Source organism: Bidens hawaiensis, unplaced genomic scaffold (assembly GCF_021521415.1).
Source record: "Bidens hawaiensis isolate Kalapana, Puna unplaced genomic scaffold, B.hawaiensis_p1.1 tig00017350_1, whole genome shotgun sequence".
In the NCBI taxonomy this organism is placed as follows: domain Eukaryota; kingdom Viridiplantae; phylum Streptophyta; class Magnoliopsida; order Asterales; family Asteraceae; genus Bidens; species Bidens hawaiensis.
This window is the reverse complement of record NW_027492626.1, coordinates 251707-274028: the sequence shown is the minus strand read 5'-3', so window position 1 is coordinate 274028 and position 22322 is coordinate 251707. Positions and strand designations below refer to the sequence as shown.

The 22322-nt window shown below is 36.9% G+C and overlaps 2 protein-coding genes across 2 annotated transcripts; both read right to left on the bottom strand.

Moving 5' to 3' along the window:
- Nucleotides 1-4568: 4568 nt before the first annotated feature.
- Nucleotides 4569-6636, bottom strand: LOC143553672 (F-box protein CPR1-like). Its single transcript, XM_077043614.1, has one exon. It carries the CDS (start codon nt 6613-6615, stop codon nt 5482-5484), a length of 1134 nt encoding a protein of 377 aa, XP_076899729.1. The 5' UTR covers nt 6616-6636; the 3' UTR covers nt 4569-5481.
- A 4913-nt stretch (nt 6637-11549) lies between these two features.
- Nucleotides 11550-21754, bottom strand: LOC143553678 (uncharacterized). The gene is made up of 5 exons (XM_077043620.1): nt 21485-21754; nt 14977-15319; nt 13825-14099; nt 12724-12920; nt 11550-12110 (listed from the first exon to the last, which is right to left on the bottom strand). Exons 1-5 carry the CDS (start codon nt 21672-21674, stop codon nt 11685-11687), a joined length of 1431 nt encoding a protein of 476 aa, XP_076899735.1. The 5' UTR covers nt 21675-21754; the 3' UTR covers nt 11550-11684.
- Between the last annotated feature and the right edge of the window lie 568 nt (nt 21755-22322).

Below are 22322 nucleotides of genomic sequence, written 5' to 3'. Positions count from 1 at the left end.
TCACTTTCAACTTCCACGTTATTTTCTTTTATCACTCCTAAATCATTTCAAAAAATGTCACATCATCAAAAATAAGAACTAAGTTCATATTAGTTTGGGAGTGCCAGAAGAAAATAATACAAGATGAAAGTTGGTAGCATTGATAAGCACTTCGTTAGTTGGGAATGTTTCCAACTAACGAGTGAAAATTGAAATCCAATAACCCAATTATTTTTCTCACTCATAGTCACTATTTTGTACAGTTATACCGGTGGATTTTAATATCATTTATATTATGTTCCTCTCTTTCTTCATACTATCGTCCCAACCATAACTAGCTTCTTCATTCCATTGCACCAACCACCGGTAGTCATACTGACCACTGGCACTCACCACCAGTCACCAACGGTTCGCGTTGCAGCCATCGTTCACCGGGGTTATAAATGATACATGGGATTACAAATTTCTAAAAACTTTATAAACAAAGGTAGTTACTGACTCTTAAGCTATTATAGATCCTTACATACATGATTAGTTGGTGGCGCACCACATTATGCTTGGTCATTCATCTGCCCCTAAGGCTATAATAGATCCTTACATATATAATCGATCAATCGCTAGTGCATCGCGCCATGCTTAGTCATTCCTCTAGCTTTGAAAGACGGGACCTATGTTACCTGTGAGGCGAATGGTTTGATTTATTCTTAACATAATTTTTTTACGTTTAAATAATCTTAAATAATATTTAAAAGTAAAATAACATCCAAGATCATTCATTATAAGAAATTGCTAAAAGTTTTTAAAAGTAAAAATCAAAAATTTAAAAAGAATAAAAGTTAACTGGGTGGTCAGGGCAGGTCTGTTCTTAAACACAAACAAACGAAATCTGGCAAAAAGAAAAAAAAATATTTCACTTTTTAAATTAAATATTTTGTTTGTTCTTTAAACAAAATTTTTATTTTCTATAGTTCAAGTTAATTTAATAAAAAAAAGGATATTGGTTTTTAATACTCTCAACTTTCACCTGTTGATAGATAACACTCTCAACTTTTGATTTATTATACACCATTCCCAACTTTCATCATATTTGTTTTTGTCACTCCCTCACTATTTGAACACTAACGGCATTAGTGTTGATGTTGACGTGGACGTTTTTTAATTGAGCTGGCATGCTTATGTGTCATGTGCGGGTCCCATAGAGTCATTTCACCTTCTTTTTCATAAAACTAACCCTAGTTCCCTACCCACCTCCATCACCACCCACCTTCACCATCACCAACATCCGTAGACAAAAGTCGGGCACATTCAAATCATCACAACTCCACCTTATTCACCACACACTCATTCATGGCTGAATCGGCTGAACAAATTGACTGCAACCTCCTGGTCGCCAAAGCTTTATCGTTGGTCGGCATAACCCACATGTTCGGCGTGGTCGGAATCCCTGTCACCTTCTTAGAGACACGCTTCGTCGCCCCAGGCATCCGCTTCATCGCCTTCCACAATGAACAATCTGCCAGCTACGCCGCCTCCGCCTTCTGCTACCTCATCGCCCGCCCTGCCGTCCTGCTAACCTTCTCCGGTCTTGGAGTCGTCTATGGGCAAGGGGTTGTTGCTAACGCCAATGGGTTGTTAGGGGATTTTTGCCAACGTCGATGGATAAGCGATTGTTGTCGAATACGCTTGAGCTGGCAACGACAGCTGCGAGGTAACTATGGTGAGGGAGTGTAGGATGGTGACTGTGGTGGTATGGTGGTGCATGACGTGGAGTAGCGACGGCAAAAACATAATGGAAATGATGTGTGAGTGTGAGAGTGATAATTTAAAGGTGGAATTGAGGAGGTTGGTGATGGTGAAGGTGGGTGGTGATGGAGTTGGGTAGGGACCTAGGGTTAATTTGATGAAGAAGAAGGTGAAATGGCTAGGTGGGACCCGCACATGGCATATAAGCATGCCAACTCAATTAAAAAACGTCCACGTCAGCATCAACACTAACAGCGTTAGTGTTCAGTTAGTGAGGGAGTGACAAAAACAAATATGATGAAGGTTAGGAGTGGTGTATAACAAATCGAAAATTGAGAGTGTTATTTACCAACTAGTGAAAATTGATAGTATTAAAAACCAATATCCCTAAAAAAACAATTATAAACTTAAAAATATGTTATTTTCAATATAAATACTTTAGAATATATTAGTTACAAATATAATATGTTACTAGTTTTTATCCTCCGTATTACGGAGGTTGTTTTATATTATTTGTTTCTAATATTTTTTTTTGTTTTTTTTATTATATGAAAGTTAATAATATACTTATGGTTTGATGATAAATTGTTTCATAAATAAATGAGATGTTATAACCCGGTTTAAAAGCTATATGAGTTTGATGAGACCCAAGACCCGTTTATTTTTTATTATAAAATTGGTTTTTTAATTATAAATAATATATATATATTTAAGTAAATCAGATATTAATTTTTAGTATATCCCATCTTTATAGGATTTTTATATCAAATATTGGTAAGATTAGTTTTTAATTTAATGAAATTTTATAACCCGTTTAAGAAATATCTGGGTTTGATGAGACCCATACCCGTGAATTCGGGTCAAATGCATGAGAAACCTCCATTTAAAAGTCAATGCTTCAATTCGGGTGTTTGAACTTACAATTAACCAAAATCAAGTCGTTTAGATCATTGTTTGGAGCTAAGTTTTATATCATTCGACTCGTATCTTCCTTCCGATTAATAGCCCTAAAAAGTTAGTTTGAAATTCGGAAAAAAGTATAACGCCGGTAAGTCCTTTTTAACGGGGGACCATTGGGGGCCAACTTTTTTGAATTTGAGACCGCCAGCGGCGATAAAATGAATAGAGATTATTATCCGCCAATACCATTCAATAGGGATTATTAAAATCCAATATTCCTTTTTTTTTAATTCACTACCCAACCCCACCTACTGTTTAAATACACATTGCATATTCCCCATTCCCCGTTGATCGGTAGTAAATCTCTGGTGGATTATGTGGAAAAAATCCACTCCGGATCCGGACTCTATGCGCTCTTATATAAACCAAGTCACATTTTTCAAGTCAATAGTAAGTAAAAAAAAGACTGATTCTAATGACTTAAATTTCTTAACTTCATCATCATCGTATTCAGTATATCCCTTTATTTCTTAACTTCTTCTCTCATATTCCTTTATTTCATCACAAAGGTAAGTTTATTCAACTTGGTATGCCGGTTCCATCTTTTCAGATATTCATAGCTTGGGTTTAATATGGCACAGTTCGTATGACTGGCATCCATAATATTACTACAAAACACAGAGAAAAATTATTATGTGAGCAGGTGTATAGAAGAAACATACAACAATCAACATACTGCATTCCTTGTCTAAACAAAACTTTGAAATCCATCATCATGAAACTGGTAGCAAAATCCTTTAATATACTTGTTAACTCAATTTTCAGGTCAAAATAAAAATCACTTTCCCTTGCAACATAGATAATAATAACTCGATTAACGCATGAGGCATCAGTTATGCGTCGAAGCTTGGCGTCAATTACACGTCGGCGTCGGTTAACTCATGATGCATATGTTGTCGATTAGGCGTTCGACGCGATAAAGTATCAGGTTTCGTTTACGTGTCTGGCGCTTGTATTCCAATTCTTTTGATAAATTCCAACTCCTTAGAAAAAATTCCACGAACCAAACGCACTTTCAAATTCAAAATCCTTTTATAAATTCTTTGAATTCCAATTCCAAATCCAATTTCTTCAAATTACAATCCCTTTAATAAATTACAATTCCCCCGAAAAAAAATTTCGCGGACCAAACGCACCCTAAGGTAAATCTTGATGCAAACTTGCATTTTACATTGCATCTAGGACATTTCTTTTGGTCTTTTGATGTAGAAATCCTAAATGGCATGAATCTTTTTATTAATTTTGATTTTGGGACAAACATTTGTTTAGTTTCAATCATGCACACCACATATTTGATATAATGTCCTATTGAGATGTTTGTTTTCTTGAATCATCAGACTTGTTTTTGCTTGTCATCACTATATATGGATCTTACTAATGTCAATGTGTATATTTTAATTTTGTTTATGTTGCTGGTCATGGCTATATTGTATGCTACTAGTTTAGTTACACTATTTGTGACTAAGTTCCACCTTGGTGCCTAGAACTTGACATAACACTAAAAAGTTGATCTGAAACAAAACGAGCACAATTACATGTACTCCAGTCCATCAACAATTTTAAAAACACTAGCAGTTAATTTTTTTTTTGGTTAAATCATGTTTCTTGGCTTCTCGCTTTGAAAAAGAAACCAAATTTGGATTTAAAAGCCCAACATTTATTAAGAAACATAGATATTACATCAACATAGCAGGTAGGCGGGCAACAAGCTGCGCCGCCACCCCTTTCTGAATCGAACTTGGTTTTGCTGAATTTGAATTCGGTTTTGACAGAAAAAGAATTTTCAATGCAATGGACTCCCCATATATATCAAAACAATTAAAAGTATCATATCAACACATCTCTAAAGGTAAGGATGATGTTAAATTGGTAAAATATGTATCACTGCTTTAGTGGTTCTTGACCGCTTTTATAGAAATTATATGCAAATTAATCATTGTTAGCCAGATTACATGAGATAAGTTGGTAGAAATTTAATGCAAATATGAAGAAATTGTTACATCACCAACGAACATTTAAGTGCTTGAAATCATTCAAAGTTTGTTGTATGCAATTCTTCTGGAATCTAAGATATATGAGCTAATCGCTCACAGAAAAAAAATAACTAAAAAGAAGAGCAAATTCGAGATGGTCTAAAAGCAAGGTTGGTGTCATCCAACTGGTAAAATGTGAGATCTCTTCTATAATAAGAGGAAATCTGCGCTTGTTATTTTCACGGATTATTTTGACTGAATAATGATTTTCCTTTATTTTCATTTTGACCTAACCCAAACAGCATTTTGCAACCTCTACTTGCAGATTACATACACTGCAACTTCAGTAGTTATGTAATGTTTACCTTGACTTCTTCAATCTATTATAACATTAATCAAAGTAATTAAGCATGCTAGAATAATAATTATTATTAAAAAATCACAATTCAAACTTCCAAACATATGTGAAAGCAACATATAAAAGCACAGGTGCATGAAGAAGAAGCCATAGCTGAAGAAATCAAGTAAAACATTTTAACAAGCATGTGTTCTTTTCACTCAACCATTCCAATAATACACTACCCAAATTCATGGATCTTTTGGGGAAGATAGACATTCTAGTTATAAGCGAAAGACATGGAGTAAATTAATATAAAATTAAACCTGGATTAAGTAGCACATTGTTACAAAATATTGAAGGGCATACACCTAAGAAGTGACGAACCAAATCACCTTGAAACTTGAGGGTCAGCTTGTATTGCACCTCAATCTCTATGCTTGTCTGTATGCTTCAAATTCCTTTTGTTCTCAGCTCCACTTTCAACTGTCATTCATAAACCATACACTTAGGCTGATCAAGCAAAAGTAGTGTTTCCATGTACTGATACGTATAATATAAACCCATTGATCCATCAATCACGATATTATTGATCACGAGAGTTTCAAATATAGCTTCACCACTCTTCCGAAATCCCGCTAGTAAAGCATGTACGTTAGGAGTAATAGCCCATAGCTTTGTAAACGATTTTGGAACACCATCCCCCATCATCCATACATCAAAAGCTCCATTAATGGGATGTTCATCTTGAACAACCACAACAAGAGATTCTCCTAGCTTATACAAGGACAATATATAACCCATGCTAGCAAAACTATTTGGAAGGTTTACTTCTCTAAACTCTTCACTTGTCATATCAAATGAAATAATCATAAACCTAAAACCACCGTCCACGGTAATCACATCCTTAGCAAGCCAATAATAAACACCATCTATAACTACATTATTATAGTCATCAAATTGAATTGATTTACGAGGGAGATTGCCATATGACCTTCTCCAAGCCCGTGTGCTTAATGTAAAGACCTCAACGCCAGGAGGGTTGCAAGTGACGCTTTCCATACCCTTTGTCTTGTGATGATCAAGATATGTAATCTTGACAATCTTAGGGTCATTAGTCTTATGAAAAACCCCAAAACCTATAGCAATTCTATATATCCCTTCTCCAACATTAAGAGGCATCGCAACAGCTACCGCTTTTCTAATAGAAATATTCCAAAGAACAGCCATGTCCGTCCTGCGGCCATCGCGATAAATACCGCCATACAAAGCTAACAAACCGTGAGAGCTACCAATTATCCTGCACAGACGAGCAAGCATGCCAAGCAATTGAGGAGGATTTGGGGATAGTTTGTGTTCTGGAAAAGTATGATCATCAACAACTGAAACATATTTGGCCTCACGATCATATCCACCATCGACACTGAAAAACATATCTTCATACATTACAAGTACATGATGTTGTAACTGTGTGCGGTGGCAACGGGAATGCTTTTTAATAAAATCAGAGCTGTCGATGATAGACTTCCATGTTTTGGAGACCGATCGGCACTGAATCAACGATTTCACAGGAAGCCACTTCACGATTTCTAACTGGATTTCAACAGGTATGTTATCTGACATTTTCAACTGATTTCTAGTGTTTACCAGAGACACTGAAATGGAACAACTGAAAAGGCTATCGAATTATTACATACTTTGATTCTATTTTAATAACTGTCTAATGGCCAAAAATATTATTTTTAACCTTTTATAGGCGATTTTCAGTAGAGAATCGATGCTCCACTCTAGCCGGCTATGTTTTCTTAATCAGGCTTACGCGGACTTTCAGAGTTTGACTTGGACGTTTCCCCGGAAAACCATACCAACGTTTGCCACTTAACAGCCAATGTGCCACCACAAGAGCAGAACTCTCTGACATAACACATGGTGTGACGAATGGACGAAAACTCGGGTGTGCTCGGGGTTCAAACTGACAATCTTTGCATAACGCCCAACTCAAATTCTTCATTACCAATATCTACCCAAAGTGATATAAATGGGAATCAAACTTGAGTCGCTATTGGAAACTCCAAACCTCCTATCACTAGGCCCGCCCAATAAACTAATATGTTATTTAAATGTTTTAACACGTAGAATAACAACTAAATTAATTGGAGTTCAATAAACCAACAAGGATTAGGAAATCTTCAAAACGCCCATTTTGACTTTTCACTTTCTAAGAATGTTCATGGAATTCAAAAACCTTTAAACTGACCCATTATAAAATCAAGCCACATGTCAGCTATTCGTTTGATCAGACCATTTTTAAACCCACCCTAGCATTTTTGTTAAAATTCTCATAGTTTTTAGAAGTTGTCAGAAACACAATTTTTTATGGCATAGATATCAAAGGTAGCAACAAATAAAAAATGGTGGTGATTAGTGGTGGCAGCTATATACTTCGGTCACCACGAGTAGAAGCGAATCAGAAGTTTGTACTTCACTACTCATCTCTCTAACACATCTTCGCACGCGCGCGTGTGCTAGACCCCTCATTTTCTAGAAGTGAGTGGAGAAGATAAAGAAATAGTAAGATCCAACGGTATTTAAACGAAAATGTTATGACGAACATTTAGTGTTCAAGATTGTGAGGACAACCTCTTTGTTGTTCAAGATGATGAGAACGACGCTATTTTTGAAGATGGTGAGGACCGACGTTTATTGTTTAAGGTTGTGAAGACTGCCCGCTTATTGTTCCAGATGAAGCGGACGACATTATTTTTTATGATGGTGAGAACCAGATGTTTATTCTTCAAAATTGTGAGGACTGCCCGTTTACTAGTGGGCCTTTTAGGGATTTTTGAATTCCGTGGACATTCTTAAAAATTATGAGGTCAAAATGCACAATTTTAGAATTTCCACTTAAGTTTTAATTTGCATCACCTTGGACTCGGATCACTTGATCATAGTGTTTAAACCAATTTGTTGAACCAGGCCGCTAATATCCTCTCTGTCAAAACGAAAGTTTGACCTCAAACTTGATATGACATCTTCTGTATCATAGTTTGTCAACCACGTTAAATGTATCAGAAACCTTGGGTTAGTTAACCTTATATGCATTGTCAATGTATTGGTAGATTGCTTCGAAAAGACTGACAGTATGACACCCCTTATCTTCGGTACGTCAACTTTGTATGCATTGCCAACTATTGTTGATGTGCCTAATATTGGAGAACGCATATATGATAGTGCTATAGGTTTTGAGATATGTCGTGAGAAAAATGGCCCTAAAATTGTCAAGATTACCTATGTTTATCCCTTTTGGGACCCTCCTCAAGTTGAGGTTTTCACATTAAGCATGGGAGCTTGGAGAAGGCCATATGGTAATCTCCCTCGTAGATCAAATCATTTTTTTTCATAATCTCCATAATATGGTAGGTATATATGGAGTGTTTTATTGGCTTACGACTGTTAGGATTATCATGGATGATGAATTAAGGCATATTATTATTTCATTTGATACGACAAATGAAGAGTTTAGAGAAGTATCCTTATGGATAGTTTAACACACATGGGTGATATTTTGTCTTTGTCTAAGCTAAGGGAGACTCTTGTTGTGATTGTTGAAGATGGACGTGCCATTAATTTGGATTTTGATGTATGGACGCTAGGGGGTGGTGTTTCAAAATCATTTACAAAGCTCGCTTTTACTGTAAAAAGAGATTGTATATTTAAGGGATTTTAGAAGAGTGGTGAACCTATAAATGATATTCCAAAACAAGGAGATGATCGTTCACAAGTTGATGTTTATAGTTCCTATTCAAACGCATCGATAAACTTGGGATTGATGGGTTAAAAGAATTATTTGTTCTATGTGACTACATGGAGTAACTACTTATGCTTGATCAGCCAGATCTTATTGTTTATAATGACATTTGAAAGTGGAGAGCCAAGATCAAAAGGCTTTTGAAGCATGCAAGCAAGGCATAGAGAAATGAGATGCAATTCAAGTTTCAACATGATGGTCAGGTAGTCAACTAGTGTTCTTGAAAATGGCGAATGGGGATGATGATGCTATAATTTGTACTTTTGAATAAATTTGTAAACTTAAAAACTACTCTCACGTGCCTTGCAAATAAGCATATTTAACGAGAAAAAAATATCCGAATTAAGGGCACAGGACAAAACATGCAACATTTGGAAACATTTAGTATAAATCTCGTCAATTTTAATAGTAAAGGACATATGTTGAAATTTGGTACGAACTTACATGACAGAATTTATAATTTACTCTTTTTAATTATATAACAATAGTATTAGATTATAATTTGTTGTTTGTTAGACCATTATACATGTTTGATAGAAAAATCAGTGAGGGCTCTCATACTTACGTGTGACAGGACATTTATACCTTTTAGTTGTATCGCTACACTTAGCTTAAGTTTGGAGTGTAATGATACGGGCCCAGCCCTACAACCTGTCCACAACAGTGGCCCAATGATGGAACGGCAAAAAACAAAAGAGTCTTACCCATTATAATTATAGTCCTTCACTCTTTTTTATCTAATAATCCCAATTTTCAATTGATCTACTCCATCTTTGATTGTTCTAATGAACCTCTAGTTCAATCAAGAGAAACCACCCACATATACTCAATGTCTTATTTAAAACCTTCACCATGTTCATCATGTTGTGTACCAACAAGGAGTTGAGAATATGACGTGTTTTTGAGCTTTAGAGGCGAGGATACTCCATACACTTGTTTGGATCATCTTTATGCAACTCTTGTGCAAAGAGGAGTATATGTGTTTAAAGATGTTGAGGAGCACAAAAAAGAGAACGTCGGTTCTTTAAAACTGCTGAAAGCCATAGAAGAATCAAGGTTTGCAGCTGTCTTCTCAAAAAATTATGCAAACTCTACGTGGTGTTTGGTTGAGGTGGCCAAAATCATGGAATGGCATAATCAGATGGGACTAGAGGTGATACAGGTGTTCTATCATGTCGATCCATCTGATATTCACGGGCATAAGGTCCATGTATTCTTTTAGCACGAGGAAATGTTTAGAGAAAAGATGGATAAAGTGAAGGAGTGGAGGGATATGGAGAATAATTTAGTTGGCATCGACTCTCATATTGATACATTAATTTCACTATTGGGAGCATAAATATGGAATGGGAGGAATTGGCAAGACAACTATTGCCAAAACCTTATTTAGTAAGATCAAGACATATGTTTGAGGGTAGTAGCTTTCTGAACGATGTTAGAGAAAATAGTTCTTGTAAGAGAGAGATATTATGAACCTTACAAAAAAAATTGTTATATGGCCAATCACAATTTTAATGTTCAGGATCCGAAGTACGGCGCCAACATGATGCAAAAAAGATTTGTGCACAAAAACTTCTTATTGTTCTTGACGGTATGGGTGATGTTAAGCAGTTTCTTAGCTATTGGGTTATGTGGAGGCTGCCGACCCTAACGGACAGTAGCCTTAGGCGGCAGCGTTGGCATCCGACACTTATTTTATTCATTAGGAAACAATTTTGTATGGAGCAACACTAACTGTTTTGCATGTATATATGACATCCTTGTAATTGTAATTTCTCAATGCATCAATAATATTGTCTTGCTAGTGCAGTCATTGATGTAGGGCATCATTTGAATTTTGAAGTACTTTTGTTACATTTAATTTCTACTTTTTTTTAATTGCAATTGAATTATTATGTTATGCAGTAATACTTTTGTAATTACTATTAGTGTTGTACAATAAATTTTATATGCATTATACAAATTTTCACAATTGTTTATTATAGTTTAGTATATATAATTTAAAAACACCATAAAGGATAATTATGTCATTTACTAGTGTTTTACATACTAATTCCCTTGACATGTTTACAAGCCAAACAAGATATTTCAAAGGATTCCATTGCATTTTGCCAACCAAATGCATGACAAATCATTTCAATTACTTCAAAATTGCAATTCCCTTACATATTTTAACTTCATCAAAAGCATTTGGCGAACTAAATAACCTCTAAGTTTTAGCATTCTCTAAAAAGACTTGACAATCTAAATTTTAATATTCAAAATGGGTGGATCAAACCTATTAAATATTAACTAAATCACACAGAATAACACAGTTTCTACAGTTGAAAGTCCCAAGTAACCAGAATTTTTCATGTGCTTACATAAAATAATAATTAAGACTTGCTCATGAAAAGTATGTAAATCTACAAAATTTTAAAACTCATCATAACGTTATTCGGCTCTAAATAACGATTCAACACCAGTGGGCCGGTAATTAAGGCATCCGGTTCATTAACCGGTCGAGTTATGAAGACCCATTGCTGCTATATACGGGAAATTGTTTTATTCCGTTTTATTGTCTATATGTAAGCTAGTCACTATATTCTTTTCTTAAGAAATCATGTTGCAAATCCTGGTTGCATCTTGCTACTTCTAGTCATCTTCATTTTGAACAACATTATTATTTACTAAAAATCAATAATTGTGGCAAATTTAGGCCTGCATAAGAGTACACGAGTACCAGCTGTATATTATACATCCAACAGAATCAAACGAAAATTGAATGTATATAATGTTTTTGAATAGCAGCTTCATTAAAGTTCTAGTCTCACTATCTTAGTCCAATCAAACGCTTTTGTATGAGAAAACTGACCATAGCACCGATACATTCATTCATAACTAACTACTTGTTCTTAGCTCTCTTGAGGAGAAACTTTAAAGAGAAAATACCAAGAACAAAAGTCTGCAAAAACCACCCACGCGAATTTTCAGGATCCACTCTTTTAGCTAATCTCCAAGCATATATAGACTCACCAACATGCATTGCAACAGCCCAAATAGCCAACAACCTCAAAGCAAACAGGGACCGTATAATCATTAAGCATGCGCTTCTAAGTATCGGAACAGGGAAGGCTGCAGCTATAATAACCGCCAACATTCCAAACACAACAAAAAGCCATTCATAAAATGTGGGCCCATCCAAACTTTTCCGTTTTTTCTCCTTGAAGAATGAGATAGTAGCTGCCATGCCTTGCTCGGGACGAATTATTGGGGTATACCCCAACTCTTGTTTTGCTTTCAGGTAGTTGAAATAATGGGTCACACCAACCTGCATATAAAATATAGATAAAAGGAAAAATATTGTGTGATTTATTGAATCGCACAAATGGTCCCTGTGGGGCTGTAAACAAGCCAAGCCACTCTACTCGAAAAAAGATCAAATCAAGCCAAGCTTAAACGAGCTCGAGCCAGAGCTTTGAGCGTAAAAGTAAGCTTGTTTGATAAATGAGCCCAAGCTCGAGCTTCACTAATCGAGCCCAAGCCGGCCCGCGAGCCTAAGCAAGCCTACTATTTATAAACTTATATTTGATATATATATATTTAACAATTATTATTATGTAAAAATTAGAATAAGAATAACAAAATAATCAGTAAATAAAACAATTAATAAATAAGAAAAACAAGCCAAGCTCGAGCTTGAAAAATTACTCAGGAGCCGAGCTCGAGCTCTCTATAAGTTAAACGAGCCAAACTCGAGCCTAATCAAGCTCGGGCTCGGCTCGTTTACACCATTAATGGTGGTGACTAAACGCACAACCTGATAAAAGTTTGGACTAATTTTACAATTTTTAAAATCTGGGGACCAAAACTGCAATATGTGACCACAGGAACCATCTGCAATTTTCTATAATAATAATAATTAATGGTGTGTTTGACTGAACCTTGTAAACTTCGGCAGGAAGCAATAAAGGTTGAGGAAGCCAACGACTGTTCAACCAAGGATGCATGAGAGTGTAGATAACAGAAAATGTTTTTCCCACAATAAGAGCTTTATCAACAGGTAACGATGCCTTTGGTAAATCATATTCCAGACTTTTAAGCAATGGACGGATGAACTCAAACGTGTTCACAGGATAACCTGTTAAAAAAAATGTGTCATTCATCTCAAAATAGTTTGTCTGATAAAATGGCAAGTTGGCAACCATTTTCTTAGATGTAACTACAAAACTATTATGATGTTACACGTGATCCAAAATATATACTTAAAACACCTCCTTACTTCATTATGATGAAATGGCATTTTAGACATGAGGCTAATAATCTAATACTTATATTAATACATGTGTAGCATAAATTGTTGCAAATTTTATAGCTATTAGAACATTAAAAACACTCCTCTAAATTCAAAGTTCACACAGACAGGTTCTGTCCCATAACGAATTTACTATAATAACAACCCTTTTTATTATATTGTTCCATTACAATAACAATATAAAAAGTTTTGGTATGATCTTTTAGCTTTCTTTTTTAGTTTCACAACTTGATCCATGAGAAAATTGACCATGACGGGTAATTTGGTAAATTTGCATCATCACCTTGGATGCCATGAATACCATTTTTTATTATACACCCTTTTTAATAAACGAGTCAAGGTTGCCATTATTAGTAAACAGGTGAAAATGACCATTTTGTAAACGGGTCAAGATTATCATTTTAGCAACCAGGTCAAATTATCGTTTTCCGTAACCAGGCCAGATTATCATTTTTGTACACGGGTCAAAGTTACAATTTTAGTGAACATTTTAGCTAAGCTTTAACTTTATTATTTTGGAAACCCAGACTGGGACGGATATAAACTGCTTTACTATTTGAACAAATTAAGTGTCCTTCGCCAATATTCTATTTGTTTATGCCATGCTCTATTTTGTAGGTCCGATCTTTATTTCTAGGCATAGTTTCATGTAACTTAAGTGGGGCCCACGAAATGAACACAATGCATTGAACATATATGAATTAAGTGAGAATAATAAAATAAAAATTACCATCTGATATAAAGTATGGCTGACCAGCAGCAATGGGGTGTTTTCCTCTTCCAGGAATATCATCCAAAAGTCCCATACTAGCCAGAATTAATCCCAGAACCAAGTTATCAATATAAACCCAGTCACTTTTAACACTTTCATCACCGATTTTAAACGGAAGCAGTCCTAATTTTGCAAGATGGATAATCCTAGGTAAATGTCTTTCTTCACCGGGCCCGTATATAGCAGCAGGACGTATTGCACATGTATATAAACATTCCCCATTCCCGCCGTTCCTATAAAAACACCAAAATAAATCTTACTGGTTGAAAAGTTAATATTTTTACCTTTTACCAATTTGACCAACTAAAGATATAGCATAACCCAAACAATCCAGTTAGTTGTTAAGAACAACTAACAAAAACTTCAAACCTTTTTCTTACATTATAGGACAACTGAAACATGAAACCAGTGCAGTAAAAGTAGATGTGTCAAATTGGACAAGTCATTGGATCAGATAACAGTTAAAAGGGATGACACTTTACGGGTCGGGTTGGTGTGTAAAATAGTATTACGAAAGTATATAATTTCAACAATTACCCAAAGTTTTAAATTCATAATTTAAGAAGTTTAATACATTAAAATTAGCTTCAGGGGACTTTTGACCAAACGAGCCAAGCCGCTCGCAAGCTACTCGAGATCAGAATGGTAAAAAGCTCAAAACGAGCCAAGCCTTATCGAGCCCAAGCCTCAGATAAACCTCATTTAGTTATAGAGCCCGAGCTCGAGCTTTGTTAGGGAAGATCTTTTAGGTTCGTTGAACCTTAACGAGCCTTGTGGATTTTGAAGTTACTCTTTTTGGGCTTCTGTGTAATAACTTCACACTGCACAGCCAAGCTCCAGCCGAGCTTTGGCTCGTTTAAGGTACCATACAAGGGCTCGAGCGGAGCTTAGGCTCTTTTAAGGGTTTTCTCAAAATATATAATAGTAATTAAAAGGTATACAAACTAATAAATAACAAACGAGCCGAGCTTGAGCTTGAAAAAACGAGTCACGAGCCAAGCTCGAGATTAGGCGCAGCCCAGCTTGGCTCGTTTACACCCATATGATCAATTAAAAATATAACATAACCGAAACCAACCCATTTATAAGTAAAAGTATTGAATTACATACTTAGAAGGACGCCCATTGCTTTTTAGAACCAGTTGTTCAGCAATAGATTTGCTTCGGCTATATGGATCAACATGGTTGTCCATAGGAACATAAGGCAGTTTTTCGTTTCCATTAATAATTTCGTTTCCGGCAAAAACGACATTTGATGTACTTGCGTATACAAGTCTCTTAACACCATGTTCATGGCAAGCTTCCAACACATGGCAGGTTCCATTTATATTGACATCGTCGACTCGACCATATTGAAGCATTTCTTTGCCAGACATGCCAAATGAAGCTAAGTGGAAAACACAATCTACACCACGCAATGCCTTTTCCACATCTTTTCTGTTGATGATGTCGCCTGAAAACATTAATTGCCACATAAACCATGAAAAACATTCATTATTTGAGTTATGTTATAGCAAAGAAGCAAAAAGAAGAGAAAAATCAAATGTGCATTACAAATCAAGTCTAAAAGGATGAATATTATTTCTAAAAAATACCACCCTTCAAATCTTTGTTATGGCTGTTGAGTTCTTTTGCATATTTATATAATATTACACTTAAGATTATTGAGTTCAAGTATTAGTTTCTTTTTTTTTTTTTTTTGTATAAAACCATGAATATCAAAAATATAAGTTTTATTAAAATCGAAACAGTTAGTGCCATTGCATTAAAGTGAGGGGTCAAGGCACATCTCGGCCCTTCATTACACCATCACTATCCAACATGGAAACACGAATAAACTTTCTTCATTGTATGAAGCGATCATGAAACATTATTTTACATTGTTGGAAGGAAGGTTTTTACAGGTCAATACACTTCAGATTTAGAAACTACTGTTTGTGCTAATCGCATGTCGGTCAACGTACACACTTGGTAAAGCGTGATACTATGTAAAAGTTGGAGGGCAGTTTCAATATGTTAGGGAGTTGGTCGGTGTAAACACTTTGTGTAACGTATAAGTTGACCATATAAGCTGGTCAACTTAGACAGTTTTACCAAGCAGACCTTCCAAGTGTACAAACAAAAGCTGATAGCAGTTTGTGAAGGTAAAAGAGATAGTATTGATTATTCTAATACAAAGTTACACGTATATAATGGAAATCAGGCCCAAGAACCCGAAAACGGAACGACTCGTTCTGTTTATTATAATTCTTGACACTTGCACACCTATTACATTACATGGGGAAAGTTAATGTACAAATAAAATTAACGTCCTAACTGTGAGAATCAAGTAGTGTAATTACAATATGTTGCATATATAACTACTCTACTTGATTCTCACGTTAATTAATTAATTTGCATTTGATCCAAACCCTACATTACATACTATAACTCAAACTCTAGTTTCTAGACTTTGAAAGTAATAAGATAAACATGCAATTAAACAAATCTGCTAATCGATAAGTCTAATTCATAATTAGCATAGACTGATGGTTAATTAATTAACATTTAACAGTATAAACCCTAAATCCCAAACTGAACCAAAAAATAATATGATAGAATCCAGAGACGAGAAACAAACTAACAGGCAATACTGATAAGATAAAATAGTAGGCCCAATTCGAGAAGGGCAAGGTCTCCAAATACAAAAGAGTTTGTTAATAAAAAAAACATGGATATCATAGTAAAATCATAGCCTGCTATATATATATTAATAATGTAGATAACTGCTCTCTTAGAATTCAGAAGGCTTCTCCACTGCTCCACCTTTCAGCTTCTTTGGCTTATTAAATGGGTCCTGGATGTAACTGAAAACCGAATTAAATTGCTCCACATCAGCAGCTGACTTGGCACGATGGTGTCTCCTCGAATAGACCTTTAGGGGACGTGTATCATTACTTCCCTCCCGGTAAAACGCCCTGTCCTCAAGGCGAAAATTAGGGAACTGTTCTGCTAGCAAATCATAAGATTCCCATGTAGCTTCTACGAGGGGACGATGACGCCATGAGATTAGGAGTTCCAAGACTTGTTGGCCAGCTTCATACACCCAGCGATGAGTAATAACTGAATTGGGTTGTAGGTCCACTTCCCAATTCTTAGTGATTGGTAAAGGAGCCATTGGTTGAGAAGAAAACGAACCGCGAGCGGGCTTAAGCATGGACACATGAAAGATTGGGTGTACTATTGCATCTTGGGGCAATTCAAGTTCATAAGCTACTGATCTGACTGTGCGCTTGATACGGTAAGGGCAATAGAACCTTGGGGATAACTTCTCATAGTTTCGTTTAGCTAAACTCTTTTTAGCGGTAAGGTTGGATTTTTAAAAATACATAATCACCAATCTGGGATAATAGTTCACGTCTCTTGAAATTAGCTTGGTTGCGCATTCTATCTTGAGCTTTTTGAAGATTGGTTCGTAGTAACTTCAGCATATCATCCCTTCAAAAAGTTGTTGCTCCAACACATCATTCTTTGTTTCCCCAGCAACATATGCAGGAAGATGAGGAGGTTCCCTGCCATAAACGACCGAAAAAGGGGTTGTGCCCGTAGATGTATGGTAGCCAGTGTTATAGGAATATTCTGCCCAGGATAAGTATTTACTCCATTTTTTCGGTTGCTCGTGGGCGAAACAACGTAAGTACGCCTCCAAGCAACGGTTTACGACCTCGGTTTGCCCATTCGTTTGAGGGTGGTAACTGGTACTCAACTTCAACTTAGTTTTGACTGAGGCGAAATAGCTCCTGCCAAAAGTTGCTCAAGAAAATTACGTCTCGTTCTGAAACGATTGTTCTTGGGAACCCATGTAATCGTACAATCTCCTTACAAAATATAGGCGCCACACTCTTAGCCGTAAAAGGGTGAGATAGTGGAATAACGTGACCATACTTACTTAGGCGGTCAACCACAACGAATATAGCGTCAAACCTGTCTGACTTCGGTAAACCGACTATGAAATCCATTGAAATGTCCTCCCAAACCTGCTTTGGAATTGGTAAAGGTTGAAGCAGTCCTGCTGGAACTAATGTCTCGTACTTTTGTTGCTGGCAAACTAGACATTGTTGTACACAAACTCGAACTTCTTGCTTCAATTTGGGTCAAAATACTTTGCAGATAGTCGTTTAAATGTTTTCAAAAATCCACCATGACCAGCCATTGGTGTGGAATGGGCTTCATGAAAAAGTTTATTCTTAAGGTCCAAAACATCAGGAATTACCACTCGATGTTTGAAAAACAATAACTGACCCACGATAGAAAAACCCGAACATGAAGATGGGTCGGCCTCCAGCTCCTTCAAAATATCACTTGTATATGGGTCAGTTTTGAGACCTTCTTGAATGTGTATTATATCTGGACAAAACGGTACCACAAGAGTATAGAAATCACCTGAATGGGGTCGTCGAGACAAGGCATCCGCTCCTCGATTTTCCTTCCCAGCTTTGTGACTGATGGAGAAATCATAAGGCATCAGTTTGAGCAAAAGACGTTGTTCAGTTGTGGTAATTCTTTGTTCCAGCAAAAACTTCAGAGTATAATGATCGGTGCGAATAAAAAAATGGTGACCCAACAAGTAATGGTTCCATTTTTGTACCGCTAGCACCAATGCCAGTAACTATGCCAGTAACTCGCGATCATAAGCAGATTTTAGTCGGTTAGTAGGTGAGAAACCTTTGCTGAAATAGGCTACCGGGTGATCCTCCTGAGATAAAATAGCACCAACTCCTTCTGATGAAGCATCACACTCCACGGTAAAAGGCTTGGAAAAATCAGGTAGTCTAAGAATCGGAGTTGATATCAAAGCTTGTTTTAGCTTATTAAAAGCTGTTAAGGCGTCGTTTGACCACATGAACCCGTCTTTCTTGGTGAGAGTTGTAAGTGGTCTGGCAATCAGACCGTAATTGCGAAGAAACGCCGGTAGTACCCGGTTAAACCGAGAAAACCACGAAATTCTCGCACTGTAGTTGGAACTGGCCATGACTGAACTGTCATGATCTTTTCCTGCTCAACTTGAACTCCCTCCGAAGTTATTACATGACCCAAGAAAACCACTCTCGACTGTCCAAAACAACATTTGGACAACTTAGCAAAAAACCGATGGTTGCAAAGTAACTCCATGGCCTGTTCTAGATGGGACACAAGTTGTTCCATGTTTTGGCTGTAAATTAGGATATCTTCAAAGAATACCAATATGAATCGACGCAAATATGGACAGAATAAGTCATTCATCACCGCTTGAAATGTAGATGTGGCATTGGTTAAGCCGAAAGGCATAACCTTGAACTCGTAATGGCCCGAATGAGTTCTAAAAGCTGTCTTCATAACATCTTTCACATCCACCCTAATTTGATAGTACCCACTACCCAGAACGTAAATCAAGTTTGGAGAATACCGTTGCTCCATGTAATTCATCTAAAAGCTCGTCGATATTGGGAATGGGATACTTATCGGGCACGGTCATCTTGTTCAAAGCACGGTAATCAACACACATTCGCCATGAATTGTCTTTCTTTTTCACCAACAGAACGGGGCTTGAAAAAGGGCTGGTGCTGGGTTGAATAAGCCCTGAAGCTAGTAGTAACTCGACCTGTTTCTCGATCTCTGCCTTTTGGGAATAGGGAAAACGGTAAGGGCGAAGATTAGGTGGGATTGAATCTAGTAACAAGGGAATTGAATGTGATGTTGAGCGAAAAGGAGGTAAATCAGTTGGTTCCTCAAATACCTTCTGATACTTAGAAATTAAAGGGTGCAGGTAGGAGGGTATGTCAAGTGCAGATTCAAAATCCACTGCTAAGTGTTGAAAAGCTGCAGACTTTTGTGGGCCAGAAGAGATACCCTGCAATTTGTATCTTTTACCATCAATATTGAAAATCATAAACATTTCATTCCAATTAGCTTGAACGGTATTAAGAGTAGATAGCCATTGAACACCCAAAACCAGGTCAGCCCCACCTATCGAAAAAGGATAAAAGTCTTGAACTATTTTGAGGTCGGACACTTGTAACGAAACATCCCTGCAGACTTGCTTACAACAAATAATATCCCCATTTCCGATTTAGACACCGAAAGGTGTAACAAATTGGGTGGTAAGTTTTAGTTCGCTTACAAGAACATCAGAGATAAAATTATGAGTCGATCCGCCATCAACCAAATTGAGTACCTCGGTAGAATTAAGCATACCGTGAACCTTCATAATTGTTGGATGGGAACTCCCAAGAATAGCATTAAGGCTGATCGCTACCTCATCCGATTTACCATCAATGTTACTTGTTTCGGTGTATGGTTGCTCTTCAGGTATATCCTCCACCTCCAACACTTTCAACGTACCGGTCTTACATCGGTGTCCTGGTATCCCCACAACGATAACATTCCCCTCGTAACAAGCGTGCCTGTTTTTCGCTATCCCGTGTGCGAGAGGTTGGTTTCGATGGAACTGTTACAGAAGTTGCAATGGGTTTGCTGTCAAAAGATGACGGTTTGGTATGAACAGCCCTCATTGATGGTTTTCCTGTTCGAACATGCGCCAATTTCGATTCAAGCTCCACCGCCAAACTCATCGCATTATATACCGCTCGAGGTTTATGAATTCGTACATCAGCTTTTAATTCATCCTTGAGCCCATTTAGGAACACCCCTAACAAGCAATGTTCAGGCCAATTAGACACCCGTGCTGATCGTTTTGCAAATTCCTGTCGATACTCCTGGACAGTGCCTGTTTGTTTGATACTACACAGATACTCGTCCGGGTTTTGGAACTCGGCTGGACCAAAATTCTTTTGTAGGGCGTGTACCAACTCCTCCCAACAAACTAGTTGCTCATTACTAGATAACCAGGAGTACAAATCTAATGCATCCCCTTCCAGATTCATTGCTGCAACATCGACTTTATCTTCGTCGGGAACATCATAATACCTGAATATTTTTCTACTTGAGAATCCAACCTCTTAGATCACCATTGCTGTATGGTGGCAAAATAATTTTTGTGGAAGGTCGGTACTGGTTGTTTCTCCACGATGTTTCTCCATCATCAAAACGCCCTGATCCCCCGTGACTTCTACCTTGATTCTTTGATTGAGCTTTAAGTTCTGCGACATCATCTTTGAGGGTTTCAATTGATTCTAAACGGGACGGATGGTGGCCAACTGAGCGGCTAACGAATCAGGTGGGTTGCTACCACCATCGCTGGAACTGTTCCAGGTTTGCACCATCTCTTAGATTCCCGGCAATGGAACCAAAATGATAGAATCCAGAGACGAGAAACAAACTAACAGGCAATACTGATAAGATAAAATAGTAGGCCCAATTCGAGAAGGGCAAGGTCTCCAAATACAAACAGAGTTTGTTAATTAAAAAAACATGGATATCATAGTAAAAGCATAGCCTGCTATATATATATATTAATAATGTAGATAACTGCTCTCTGAATTCAGAAGGCTTCTCCACTGCTCCACCTTTCAGCTTTTTTGGCTTATTAAATGGGTCCTGGATGTAACTGAAAACCGAATTAAATTGCTCCACATCAGCAGCTGACTTGGCACGATGGTGTCTCCTCGAATAGACCTTTAGGGGACGTGTATCGTAATACCTTTAACACAACGGACTCCATAGTTGAGAAGGTGATCGGACCAACGAGAAGTGGATCTAAGATCAAAGGCTCGAACAAGACGTGCGCCTCTACGGACCAGCTCCAAACACAGTGCTGAACCTACAAACCCGAGTCCGCCTGTCACCACGAACGCCTTACCCTCTATACTTTCGTTCTCACTCAAATGCATCTCTACAGTAGCTAAATTTGATTGATGACGGAAAGTGATCAGTTATGGTGATTCGATCATAAGAACTTGCGACGTGACGTTGACTTTGACCAAATGTACCAGCTGTGCTTGCTTAATACTCCTAATTGTGATTACTGTCTTTCTTTTTTATAATTGATAGTATTTATACGACTTGTATGATACGATAGACATGCTAATTGTGGAGTTGAAGTGATGTTCGAGTGTATGTATGCCTAAATGATTTTGATTTACTTTACTATAGATTATAAGTTTTAAGCGTTTTTATGATAAATAAAACTTACTCCCTCCCCTCCGTCCCACTAAAAGTGTCCATATTTCCTTTTTTGTTAGTCTCATTATACATGTCCATTTTCAAAATTTATCATCCAATTTCCAAATTTACCCTTAAACACACACAATTAACATTAATAAACATTCATGAACTTAATTTCAAGGGCATTATTGTCATTTAGTAAACAAAAAAAGTAAGGGAAAATCCCCAAAATAGTCCAAGTGAAGAGTGAGATTCCCAAAATAGACCAAAAGTTTGTTAAATTCCCAAAATAGTCCATCAAAATCATATCCGTCATGACATTTGTATTTGTGCCGATAGATTTCGATAACCAGTGAAGTATAGACACGTGTAAA